Source organism: Corythoichthys intestinalis, chromosome 10 (assembly GCF_030265065.1).
Source record: "Corythoichthys intestinalis isolate RoL2023-P3 chromosome 10, ASM3026506v1, whole genome shotgun sequence".
NCBI classification, from domain to species: domain Eukaryota; kingdom Metazoa; phylum Chordata; class Actinopteri; order Syngnathiformes; family Syngnathidae; genus Corythoichthys; species Corythoichthys intestinalis.
The window spans coordinates 7,763,082-7,777,661 of NC_080404.1; the positions used below are offsets into that span (position 1 = coordinate 7,763,082).

Below are 14,580 nucleotides of genomic sequence, written 5' to 3' on the forward strand. Positions count from 1 at the left end.
ACAACTTGTCTGACTGTCGATTGATGAACATCCAGACTTTTCAAGATGGTTTTGTATCCTTTCCCAGCTTTATACAAATCAACAATCTTTGATCACAGGTTTTCAGACAGCTCTTTTCACGGAGCCATGATGCACATCAAGACAATTCTTACCAGGCGTGTGTTTTATAGTGGGCAGGGCAGCTTTAAACCACTCATCAGTGATTGGGCACATACCTGACGTAAAATGTTTGGTAAAAATTGGTTTCAATTGCTCTTTAAGTCTCCTTAGGCAGGGGGTTCATTTACTTATTTTACCCCCATCTTTCATTGTTTGCATGCTGTCGTCATTAAAATATGAAAACCTATAAATGTTTTAGTGGTTTTCATTAAAGAAGACACTGTTTTTCAATCTGTGTGATTTTGACAAACATCAGATCACATTTGATGGTGATTTTATGTACGTCTGTTTCCTTTCGGTAGCCAAAGTACTCCCATATCAGCGACTTCGTCTTTTTTGAGGGGGGGAAAAAAAGCTCAGGTGTAGTGTCACCGACAGACACAGGAAAGAGCAACAACCAGTGGGAGAGGGGTGAGCTCTGCCGCTCCAAGCCACGGATTTCTCACTGCATTTTTGGGACATGATAAATAGCTAATACGGTACTACAGTTTTCATACCACGGTAAAGCTTGAAACCGGTAACCGGCACATGCCTAGTCAGGTGTCATTGATATTTGCAATATTGTTTCAACATTGTTTCTTGTCAAAAATTTCGATTATCATCAACCATGCTGATGATTTTGATAGAAAATCAACGTTTATTCAACGTCGGTCTATGCTATCTGGGTAGGAATCTGTGCAGCTCTGATTTGGGGCTTTACCAGTAAAAATACCCAGTAGGATACTGATGTACAGTATTTACACACAGAGTTTCAATAAAACCTCATCTACTCTTCTGCTCTATATAATTACACAAAGTGACTAAGTGAAGGCCTCAACAAATTGAGCTTTAAAATGCACTTAGAGACCACAAGGCTTCTCTGCTCATTCAAATCTATTGCTTGTAAACATCAGAGTGGTTATTGATTAAAAGTTAGGCTGCAGATTATATCCTTATATAATATGATCCTAGGAAAGGATCAGGACTGTGGTTTGAAAAGGATTTGAGCCATCATCAGAGTTAATCACTTCCCAAAAGCTTTTACAAAGACGCTTTGAGTTAACCAGCCTGATTAAGACTCATCACTGGTTCAGATTTACGACACCATGCAAGACAGAGCTCTTGAGCATACTTCAGACGCTATAGAGATAAAAAGCAAACACTGTTTGAGATTGAAAGGTCAGGACAGTACAAATTAATTTCACCATCATCAATTCATTATGTGTGGATGATAGCTGAAGTCTATGAAATTGATTCCATTTCCTTCGCCTAGTTTTTGTCTTAAGGTGCACCACCACAAAATGTAGGCGCACCCACATTTTTCATTGCATCACCTTAAAAGCCATACTTTTAATCACTCTCCATACAGTAACACTATCTATTATATTTACTCTTGAAGCCTAGGACCTAGGCTTTATGATTTAAGTATCTAATGTATCTAATACATCGATATCATTCCATAATAAGCAATCAAAACGGCAACAAGGGTCGAAAAGATAATTGACGGCATGCTAGTCAGTTAGCCTGCTGTGTCCATAATTCTCGCGCTAGCGTTCAACTGCAATGTATGTCTTTTTTTGGCTTTCCGGTAACACCATGAGCAAGACAGCGTGATTTTAACGAGATATTATCGGATATTTACCTTGTTTCGATCCAAAAACTCCGTGTCACATGTATCACCGAGTGTCAAGACACAGCTGTGTCTTGGGGATTTTATGGGTAAAACACGGTAATATAACAAGGGTCGCGATGCAGAATTCACAGACAACAAGGAGTGGTCAATTTTTCTTTGTTTGAGATCAATTTATAATCTAAAATATAAGGGAAAATGCGACAGTAACAAAAAAAAATATACAATTAAGCAATAGTTATGAGGTAGATATCCGTGACTTATTCACACTCTTTTTTTCCATTGTGACGTAATTTGTTTAAAAGTTTATAATATGCGAGTGAATACTTTTTTAAAGTCATTTTTAAACTAAATATTAGACATCAATTAATGATTCTTGGCTAAAAAGGATAGACATTTCAAATAATAAATATATTAACTTACCTTCTTTTTATGGCTGGGTTGAAACAAAAGCGGTTGCGCAATATCTGTAAACAGGGATCTTCAGGGTAAAACGGTCAAATTAAAAATAGTCCAGGGACATAATGCGCCATGAAACTGCTATGGCAGCATATAGATATATTGTTCTATCAAACACAAAAGTTCTTTTGGCTTAAAATACAGCAGTTTATTTTAAAGAGGGGTGAAAAAGCAGAAACTGCTTTTTCATGACATGACATGTCTTACGGCAGTCTTATGACACCACTGTCAAATAAAGTGTTACCTGTTAACACAAAAAAATCAACAAATAAACCACACTGGACTATAAGCCACGGGATTCAAAATGACGGAAAAAAGTAGCGGCTTATAGTCCAAAATTACAGTATTCTTTTCATTGAATACTTTTTTACTTGTACTTGAGTACATTTTTGGGATGGCTACTTTTACTTTTGTAATATTATTTTGAAGTAACGCTACTCTTATTTGAGTACAATTCTGAAATGCAGAGTCAGCAATAAAATTAACTTAGAAGAATATGTATAATAATAAGTTGAAAATTAGCATTTTTTTGTTTCCCATCATTCTTGAGGGGAATTCTAAACCAAGCTGCTTAGGACAGCTATACTTTTCGCCATGATTGTCATCCATTAAATATGGTACGCCCGCCGGCGTCGTTCCAATGTAGTTACCCCCGTCAAAAATTGTATCCCCTGGGCGGAGCCACTTGATTTCCGTGTTTTGGTGATGTAGTTATCTAGAAGGTTGTAAACCTTTTATATTCAACACTGACACTCGAGGACGAAGGGCGCATTTTCCTGAGCTCCATTATCTGTCTGTGATAACTCAGGCGCCAGCTGGAAGGAAACTTTCCAAATATGCCTACTACAACAAGAAAAGGTGACAAGTCTGAAGACAAGGAAGATTTTTCTAGGTCAAAATTATGAAATGTACAAAAGGTAAATAATGTCTGGGTGGCAATTCCAACTTGTAAACAAAACAGAGTGTACTCAAAACAAAGGAGGGTGAAAAAATAAAAAATAAAATAAAATAAAAATAAAAAAAACAAAGGCGACTCTAATGCAAACAGAACTCATCCAGACATCACAAGGACAGACAATCTTAACGACATGGAACTGGTCAATTGGCCACTGAGTGCCCTTGCCAAGATCTTACAATGCGGCCAAAACCTGGACAACGCGCCTGCCTGGATCGAATCAACTGAATAAACTAACCACTGAGTTATGAACTAATCTACTGGCTCTAATCAACATAATGAGCACATGGACACGATCGACATGGACTATTGGGAAAATGAACAATCAAGGGGGATGGTTAAATTAAAAAAAAAAAAAAAAAAAAAAAAAGAACCTTGTATTCACGACGCAATCTGAATGTCAAAAATTGTTATTCGATATTTTCTGCGTCCTAAGGTATAATGGGGACGGGTTTCAATAAGCTTCGGCTTCTCTTGTCTGCCATTTTCTTTTCGGGTTGAATTAATTGTAAACACATATAAATGCTGTATGTTTGTTGGATTTGTCATGCCTGAAGGGAAAATAAATAAATTAAAAAAAAAAAAAAAAAAAAAAAACATGGCCCATCCATTTAAAAAAAAAAAAAAAAATCCTGTCGCATAACATAACATACGTACTGAATGGAAAAAAGGCAATGTTTTACTGTATGGAGTTTCTCCAATGTAATAAACGTCGATGTCCAAAATATATAACTGTGGTTCTTTTCTAGCTTCAATTAATTGTTTAAGTCGATATAACTCATAACTAATATGTGTGTGTGCGCTCCCGTGGCCAGGGGACACAATTTTGATGGGCGTAACTAGATTGGCTAGACACGGGTGGTGGCTCTGTTGTACAATTAGCGTCTTTAGTGGGGCAAACTGAAACTCCGCTCACCATTTTGGCGATGCTCTCTGGCGTTTCAGGGTCCACATTTTCAATCCTTTGTTCTTGCTCAGTAGTTGTTGTTGCTTTTGAAAGCTTAGGTTTGAAAAAATTACGTATGCCCATCTTGCTTCTTCGGTCCTAGGGTGGTTTTGGCTAAGCAAAGCAAATGACCGTCTAAGGTGCTAGTCACATGATCTGTTCAAAAAATAATTTTGACCCATTATAAAAATATCTTTCTTTGTTCATTTCATCCATTTTTGTTGTTTGTTTTATTGCTTTACAGCTTTTATCGACAATATTTTACCGTAAAAAAATTCTTAATTTTAGAATCATATATCGGAAAATCAATTACATGCAATGACCCTTGACGGCCACCAGGGGGATCTGCCCCCCCCTTAAACTCCCCGTATGACTCTACCCACCTCTGATTACGTGCAATGATATTTTTTCGGGGGGCAATGCACCCCCCCCCCCCAATTTCCGCCTATGCCTTTAACCACATTTTAATTTAATGTTGCGCCATGAGATTTTTCCCACGCAAGATCATTGCCTTGTCTAGATAAAAACTGGGAAGAACTGGCCTAGTGCTTGCTAATGCGGTATTCATAATACCAAAGGGTCTCAGATCTCGATCCGCTATATATGGTGGAAAACACTCAGGTGACTTGAAGTTCCGTTCTGAAACCCCCAATTTGGCCAAATTTCAAAATTGGCTGATATGCATGTAAAGCTTAAAATCTCCATTTTCTAGGGGAAGAAAAATTTTTAACAGGAGGGCATTTTAAAAGGGAAAAAAAACGTTTTTCAAACAGCAAAACCCTATCTGGAGGTGAGAGCACGTGAAAGCAGAATTACAGACGCCATGACTTTAACAAGATATTATCGCGTACTTACCTTGTTTCGATCCGAAAACTCCCATCTCGCATGTATCACTGAGTGTCAAGACACAGCTGTTAATGGCCACAGCTAGATTTTGGGGGATTTTATGGGTGAAACATGGCAATATAACAAGGGTCGCGATGCAGAAATCGCAGACATCAAAGAATGGGCGAGATTTTCTTTTTCACATATTTACCCTTTTAAATGTTTTTTTTCCCATTTTTCTTTGGATCGATTATTTATCATCTAACATATCGGATAAAATGCGAAAGTAACAAAAAAAATACAATTAAGAAATAGTTATGAGGTAGACATCTGTGACTTTTTTACGGACACCATTTTTTTTCATTCATTTGTTTAAAATATGCGAGTGAATATTTTTTTAAAAATATATATTTTATTTTTTTATGAAATATTACACATCAATTAATGATTCTAAGCTAAAAATGACATTTTGAATAATAATGACTTACCTTCTTTTTATGTCTGGGTTGAAACAAAAGCGGTTGCGCGACGTCTGTAAACGGGGGTTTCCAGGGTAATACGGGCAAATTAAAAATAGTTCGGGGGCTGAATGCGCCATGAATCTGCCATATAGACATATTGTTCTATCAAACATAACAGTTGTTTTGGATTAAAAGACAGCAGTTTCTTTTAAAGAGGAGTGCAAGAGCAGAAACTGCTTTTTCAGTCTTGTCTGTGTTTTCCGCCATATGTAAAAAGATTTATGATAACACATAACTATTGTTGTGAATTGGGTCTAAAATAAATCTGAATGAGCGTGCGCCAGCGTACGCGCAGAGAGGCGGAGCCTTTGTATCCCCCCTCGAGTATCGATAGCCTGGCTGGCTGGAACAAAGGGTCTTGAAGTCGTATTAGCAGCAGCAACAGCAGCAGAAGAAGAAACAGTATTCGAAGATAGGAACTAACGCACGCGTACGCTAATGCAAAATTATTCCAAATAAAAGAAAATTATTCGCAAATGATTAAGTGTTAACAAGTTGTCGCTTGGTGGTTTTAGTTTTCTCACCCGGTCGGCGTCTTATGTGTTGGGACCGTACAAGTGCTTTCCCAAGCGACGGAGCTTGGAGCCTTCGCCGCCCAGCCTCTCCGGTTAGCATCGACGCTAGCTGGCTTGAAGCAACACCACATTTCGGTGGCCTTTTCTCTACAGGTAACTGCACCTCACACTGCGCCGTTGTCCTTGCCGCTGTTCCACAGCGGGTGTATAAATAAGAGTGAGGGAAATTGCAAAGGGATAGCCTAGCAATGCCGTCCGTCAATGCAAGCATGATGGATGCGGCCCTGCTGCTTCGTTTACACCTAGCCTTGGTTTGTTTGGGTCCGTGTATGTGCATGTTGACATCTTATTATGGGGCTACTTGTTTATCTCCCCTCACGAGAGTCAGAGGATGTATTTTTAGTGTGGTTTGGACTGTTTTGTTTGCTCGTAATCACTTGGAGCATCCGACTGTCTGGACGGAGCTCCATTGTTTGTACGGGTGGTGAGTTGATCGATAGGGATGTCGATGCCATCGATACAGACGTTGCGTTTGATATCACGAAAGCTATCCTTGAGGATCGGTTTCTCTTTTGAATAAGAAATAAGTGCATTTACAGCAAACCCTGGCAAAAAACATGAAATCACTAGTCCTGGTGGATGTTAACTCTCTAGCTTATTGTGTTGATAAAAAGCAATCATTAGCATGACACAAAACTAAAGTCGTTTCAAATGGCAGATTTCTGGGTTTTGTTAAAACAAAATTAAAGTGCCTGTGACACGAAAAAGCATGTTTATTTCATAATACACGCGGTATTTTATGCTCCTGAATGAAATGGACCACTTGGATGTGTGACGAAGCGATCGATATGTTTATTCAATTTTTTGAATCCCGCGCTACGAAAATGACAGACTTCCGGCTTCTGTCTTGCATTGAGGAAGAGGGCGCTGTGACGTGTACGGGAGAGGGAGTCCTCTTCACTATAGACCCTACTCACCTACGTCACAAAATGACGTGTCGCTGTATCCGGCCGCCATATTGTCCGTCATTTTTTAGCCCTATTCTCAATGGTTTCAATTAGTCGTGCAATTTATAGAGCAATTCATAGAAGCCCCGGTGTTATCTGACGCTGTAAACTCTGGATGCGTTGCATAAAAGGCGTTATGTGGAAAAGCTTCAGTTTATCCATTCGCCAGATCCATATTTGATGCCTAAATCGATGTTTTTCGACCCGCTGTCTTCGCCGTCTCTGCCTGACATCTGCTACCCTGATATTTACAACTATCTTGTCCACACAAAATCAGCCTATTCTCACGAAAGTTTGAAAAACTTTAAGAGCTTGGAGGCTTATAAATACTTCGTTGCTGTTTGGGTGAAACCGGTCCTCGTCCACGAAAATTCGGCAGGAATCTATCTTGTGCTCGGGAAGGTGAGTTATGAAATTTTCAATTCAAAATCTTTTATTCTTGCTAACATCCACTGTCAAGTCTAATGTATTTTATGTCATTTGTCAATGGAGCTAGGGCTTTTAATGTTTATATGGTTTAGCGATAGCACTCTCACTACATACATATATAATATATAACAAATATGAAGTGCGATAGCACTACTCCAGATTGTCCCTAGTTGAATTTATTTTTTTGGCTTTTGACCTCAATAGTGAAATTGTAAATTAATTGTATGACAACTATCTTATTATCCCCTTATAATTATATATTTTCAGCTAGTTCATTCACAACGTCTGAGTGTATGTTGTCGGCGATTTGCCTAGCAATGATCTTAATTGTTGTTGTCAGCTCAAAACCCTCTAAATATATATTAAATGCATCTTACCAGATATAAAATGACTACTACATAATCTGTGGTAATCGTTTGGAGCCCGGTTTTCTCGTCGACTTGCAGCAGCCCATCTCACTCTCCTCTCCGGGTCTCTCGGAATCCGGTAGAACTTCAAGTCTCTCCGTCTATCTTCTCTGTTATTGCAACCGACCACCACACACGCCTTCACCATTTTGATTATTAATGTCAACGAGCAGAAAAACACGCCATAATAGGAGGAATTTACGTAGCGGTAATGCATCAACAGTGACGAGTTGATGGACAATATGGCGCGGGGGCGTGGTTGTGACGTCATGTGAGTAGGGTCTATACAGTCGTACTGTTGTAGGAGAAGGATTAAGGATTCAGCTGATTATTACTATTATGTAAAATACTGGGATCATTTTAATATGTAGGTGGCTTGCATTTTGTGGCTGACATGCTCCTTGTCCCCTCGGCTGACAACCGGCGGCTCGTCGCACAACCCCCTGCCGTCAGAGCACTATACTCTGCTTATTGCCCTCTTCATGTGCCCTGTGTTCTGTCAAATTTTCCAACCGATCAGAAATTGCAACTCTGTGTTAAAAATAGCTGCGAATACAGCGAATAAACACTACAAACTTTCTTTAAATAAAGGATTACTTACGTTAGGGGTGGGCGATATGGCCTTAAGTATGTATCACGATAAGTTGAGCAGATTTACCTCGATAACGATAAATGACGATAAATTCGCCCAAGCGGACTGTTATATAATTTGAAAATTTGAATCAATGCATGAAATTAGAGCAGGGCGGTAAACCGAAAATTTACCGGTACCGAAATTCTTTACGATGACCGACGTCATTTTGACCATGACGGTAAATTCGGTAATTTAATAAAACAACAAAATATAGTCTTTTCATCCCGCTTTGATTCTGTGTTGTTCAGCTGTGTTCATTCCCCTTTAAGAAAGCAGACAGTGTGCTTACGTATGGAGTCACGTGGTTATCAGGAAGCCAAACAAACGAGCCCGGTAGGCTAACGCTAGTGGCTAACGCTACAAGCAAACGTGATGGAGTGTTGCTTAAGGGAGGTTCGCCAAACTTTCACCCGACATTAAATAGACTCTTGGCGGCACCCAGACGGGCTTTCATCCGCTGTCCTCGTTCTCACGATTTCCAAAGAGGATGCTTTCAATGCTTTCTACTGGTAGCCAAGCCACAGGCTAACGCTAGTGGCTAACGCTAGCGGTTAACACTACAAATGAACGTGATGGAGTCGGATAGCGGCTCTAAACTAGTTGAAACAGCTGAACTTAATGAGTGGATTGGTCTCTGACTGCATCTAGCAATTATGCTGCGTTCCAGAAAAGTGGGATGTCGGACTTTTCCGACCTCAGAGTGGGAAAATAACATTGGAACGCCACTCAAACTGGTAGGTCCAAGTCGCGAAGTCGGAGAAAAAATAACTACCCCGACTTTAGTTCCAAATTGTTTCAATCTGACGTCACTGGACAAAATGGCGCTCATGAAAACGTATTGAATGATAATACAATAATGAAGTAAATCAAGTGTATTTGAGACGCCATGTATTTTTTTCTCATACAGTGAATTATCTATGTTGTGCTATGTTTTTATATTGACGATCAGCAAAGGATGTAACTAAAAAAAGGCAGTTTACTGTGTGGGCTACAACACAGCCGTCGTTTTTCCTCTACTATTTGATCGCTTATATGAAGGCAGGTTCGCTGGAGGTCAAAATGTCTTTGGATGGCCAAAATAAAAAACACCTCGTCGCGATCAGCCATCTTTGTTGTTTACATTTGCTTGGAATGCTTTGAGATCGGAACTGGTACCATCCGAGTGGGATAAATCCGACTTCCCACTTCTCTGGAATGCAGCATTAGTTTATCACGTTATTGTGTATCTCTTGTCTGTGTGTGATTTCTCTGATAGCTTTTGTGATGGTAAAGCATTCGGCATAAAGTACAATCTAACAGTGAAAATTATAGTATAACTGTTTAATGGCCCCAGCTATTTTACTGTATGTGCTTAATTCTGTGTCATTAGATCAATGCAGCTTTAATGTGTGTGTGTATGTATTAAAAAATGCACTGGGGGGAAAAAAAACTGAAACCTTGCAGTAAACACTTGTGTTGAGTAATTATGTCACAGCAGCCATTAACAATAAGTTGTCTTTTTCAAGTGTACAGTTCAAGCTGTAAGTAATTTGTGTTACAATGACATGTTTGCACAGGCATATTGATTTTGACAATGTACATTGTTCAAGCCATACAAGCTGTTTTAAATGTTCATACTTGAATTCTTATTGTTTACAATAAATTTTTGTATGCTTAATGTTTAGACTGCATGTACAATTGTTAAATATATTAAATGGAAAGCTGGTAAATAAATCAAGAAACGGTTAATCTGTATTTCATGCATTAATTCAGATTTTCAAATTGTATAACAGTCTGCTTGGGTGAATTTATCGTCATTTATCGTTATCGAGGTAAATCTGCTCAATTTATCGTGATACGTGCTTAAGGCCATATCGCCCAGCCCTACATGGAATACAAATGAACCGTTTCTTGTTAAATTTATTTACCAGCTTTCAATTTAACAATTGCACATGCAGTCTAAACATTAAGTATTAAAAAAAATCTTGTAACCAATAAGAATTCTAGTGTGAACATTTATAACAGCTTGTATGACTTGAAAAATGTATAACATTATAAAAATCAATGACGACTGTGCAAACATGTCATTCTAACACAAATGACTTGCAGCTTTAACAGTACACTTCAGACAACTTATTGGTAATGGTTGCTGTGGCATAATTATTCAACACAAGTGTTTACGTCAAGGTTTTTTAATACATGCACTCCCCACACAGACACAACCAGATTAAAGCTGTATTGCTCTGATGCCAATGAAACATTTAAGATTGCATGATGGCAGAATAAAGCAAACACATACAGAAAAATAGCTGTGGCCATTAAACTGTCATATATATAGGCTTCACTGTTGGATTATACTTTATGCTGAGTGCGTTACCATCATGAAAGCGTTCAGAGAAATCACACAGAGATGCCAAATAACGCGACATAATGATTGCTACATGAAGTCTGTGCCCAGTCCACTCATTAATTTCAGCCGTTTCGACAAGGTTAGAGCCGCTATCAGACTCCATCACGTTCATTTGTAGCCGCTGTTAGCCGCTAGCGTTAGCCTGTGGCTTGGCTACCAAACAAAAGCACTGAAAGCATCCTCTCCTGAAATTGTGAGAACCAGGGAGAACAGCGGGTGAAAGCCCGTCTGGAACCCGCCAAGAGTTTACTTAATGTCGGGTGAAAGTTTGGCGAAGCTAACTTAAGCCCGACTCCATCCCGTTTACTTGTAGCGTTAGCCGCTAGCGTTAGCCTACCGGGCTTCTGTTTGTTTGGCTTCCTGAAAACCACGTGACTCCATACGTAAGCACACTGTCTGCTTTCTTAAAGGGGAATGAACATAGCCGAACAACACAGAGTCAAAGCGGGATGAAAAGACTATATTTTCTTGTTTTATTAAATTACCGAATTTACCGACATGGTCAAAATTACGTCGGTCATCGTGAAGAATTTTAGTAACGGTAAATTTTCGGTTTACCGCCCTGCTCTAACTTATGTTTGATGATGGACGGGCATGTAAAAAGCTCTCCTCATACACATATTTTCATGTTAGCTTCATAACAACTGCAGCCGCCCTCCTATGAGTCTCTTGCTGTTAACGACTTAGCTGTGCAGTAAAGCATTGAATATGCCTTATTCGTGTTAACCATTTGGCAGCTACACGCTCCTCCGATGCTGGCCGGTTTGTCCGGCGGTCATTGTCCAGCTGCTTCCCCGCAAACGAGCCCTTTGCCCTCAGCAGGGGAACGACGAGCTCTAACTTGTTCGCCGCCGGGCGGGTTGCCGATCGGCAAAGACAATTGACAACCCAGTCGTCATGTGAAACGACCCGGGCTAGTTATTTGAGATTTTCCGCTTCGAAGACTTTGAAACATCACTCGGTTCGAGTTATCATGTCGGCTAGCTGCCACGCCTCTTGGTTTGTTTACATTCTCTGAAGCCAGGGAAGTGAAATGACATAAGCCCGACTGACGTGGCATAAAATGTCATTCGGGAGGTGCGACAGTAAAGATAAAGTCAACAGTTTTGACCATTATGGAGTAATTTTGCCATGTCGTCCCGAATAAATGCATTTTTATTATTTCATATTCCATTTAGCACAAGACTGTTATTTGTCATGACCCTGCCATTAATCTAGCTACTGGGGAAAAATACTTGGATAAAAAGAATATCCTGTAAAAATATTGGAGGAGAGAGACTGAAACAATGACATTTTGCGCCTCTCTTCGTCGCGTTTTCTTAGTTCTGAATAATTCCTCCTCAATGGGCTGAATAGTAAAAAGGATGAGTCCATTCTCCCGCTGACGTCATCCACCTGTTGGGAACGCTAGAGCCCTATAATGGTAGGCGTGGCTAACTGGAAGATTAAAAGTCCAATTTCTCGTCATCTGTGCTTTGCTAAATTGTTGTATGTATTCGTATTGTCAAAATATGATTCTAATTCACATAATAATGCTATTTAAGACTTTTTTTTTTTCTCCTGTCGTACGCACTTTAAAATGCATGTGACACGAAAAAGCATGTTTATTTCATAATACACGCGGTATTTTATGCACCTGAATGATATGGACCGCTTGGATGTGTGTGGAAGCGATCGCTATATTTATTTAGTGTTTTTGAATCCCGCGCCATGAAAATGAGTGACTTCCGGCTTCGGTCTTGCATTGAGGAGTAGGGCGCTGTGACGTGTACGGTAGAAGACGTCCTCTTCACTATACAGCGTACTGTTGTGTATGAGGACGAAGGATTCAGCTGATTTTGCGGATTAATACGTTTATTTTTCGCATCACGCCAGCCAAACGGCTGCAGAAAAATCATTCTGTATGAGGGAGAGGCGTATGCGCCTTTTTGGAGTTTCAAAAGGTTCCCATTCACCGTGGATGTTTACTGTGGGACCATTGGACTTACGAGGAAGTGAGTAAACATCTTGTTTTGTATTATGTCAAATATTAATACAGCGATTACAAAGTAAACACTACAAACTTTCTTTAAATAAAGGACTATTTACGTTTGATCATTGATAGGCATGTAAAAAGCTCTCCTCGTGCACATTAGCAGCACGTTAGCTGCACAACAACTGCAGCCGCCCTCCTCCGGGGAACGAAATGTAAATTGCTCTCCGCCGGGCGGTTTGCCGGTTTGCGAAGACAGTCGACAACCCAGTCGTCATGTCAATAAATCCAGGCTAGTTATGTGTGATTTTCCGCTTCGAAGACTTTGAAACATCACTCGGTTCGGGTTAGCATATCGGCTAGCTGTCACGCCTTTTGGTTTGTTTACATTCTTCGAAGCCGGGGAAGGGAAATGACATATGTCCGATTTAGGTGTCATAAAATATCATTCGGGAGGTGCGACAGTAAAGGTGAAGTCGACAGTTTTGACCATTATGGAGTAATTTTGCCATTTCGCCCCGAATAAGTGCATTTTTATTATTTCATATTCCATTTAGCACAAGACTGTTATTTGTCATGACCATGCCATTTATTTAGCAATTGGGGAAAATACATGGATAAAAACAATATCCTGTAAAAATAATGAAGTAAAGAGACAGAAACAATGACATTTAGCAGCTCTCTTCGTTGCATTTTCCTCATTGTGAATAGTTCCCCCTCGACGGGCTGACTGGTCCTTCTCAAGCCATTTATATAGCTATTGGGGAAAAATACTTGGATAAAAAGAATATCCTGTAAAAATATTTGAGTACAGAGACTTAAACAATGACATTTTGCGGCTCTCTTCGTCGCGTTTTCCTCGTTCTGAATAATTCCCCCTCAAATGGGCTGAATAGTAAAACCGATGAGCCCAGTCTACCGCTGACGTCATCCACCTGTTGGGGACGCTAAAGCCCTATAATGGTAGGCGTGGCTAACCGGCAGATTAAAAGATAAATTTCTCGTCATCTGCGCTTTTCTAAATTGTTGTATATAGTCGAATCGTCTCAAAATATGATTCTAATTCACATAATAATGCCATTTAAGACTTTTTTTCTCCTGTCGTATGCGCTTTAAATATATAAACAAAATGTGGTTGTCTGTAATGTTCCGGTAAGTTAGGTGTTTGGGGAAATAAAAATATGAAATCACTCAATTCTTCGGGGAAAAACATGATCAAGTACACACTCGAGTTTTTTTGCACCAGCTCTGGCCTGCAATTTCTGAGGCATGGACCTAATAAGTGACAAACAGTGCTTTTCATTAATATGGCGTCAACTTTATTTGATTGCAGTTGCCAGATCAGCTTTGCATGTTGGAGAGCTGTCACTGTGGGTGTCCCAATCCGATACGGCTATTTTTGGTGTTTTGGGCAGTCTTGAATTTGGTTACAAGATCCAATCCAGAGTTTTCAGTGCCATTGTGCTTTTTGGCTGCCTTCAATCAAACCACTAGTCAAATATGTCTGCTGAGTTTGACTACTGCTTTTTCAAAAATGTTTGAAAATGGAAAAAGATGGGGCAGGGAAACATCTATTTTTAGTTTTAATGTGGTTTCTATTGGAGGACAAACATGACACAAACATTCTTTTAATTTATTAATATTGTACCGGAAAACTTGAGGCGGCATCGTACAACAGTGTATTCACCTGGTGCATCATTCTTTATAGGATGCACTGCAGGGAAAAAACACATTCACCATACTTCCCGCACTG

The 14,580-nt window shown here is 39.6% G+C and overlaps 1 protein-coding gene across 1 annotated transcript in view; it reads left to right on the plus strand.

Moving 5' to 3' along the window:
* The first annotated feature begins 305 nt into the window (after positions 1-305).
* Positions 306-14,580, plus strand: part of LOC130922758 (LIM domain-binding protein 1-like) — a 58,662-nt gene continuing 44,387 nt past the window's right edge. Inside the window, exon 1 of the mRNA XM_057847747.1 lies at positions 306-6,142. Coding sequence (XP_057703730.1) covers positions 6,013-6,142 — 130 coding nt within the window. The 5' untranslated portion in view covers positions 306-6,012. The remainder of the gene's footprint in view (positions 6,143-14,580) is intronic.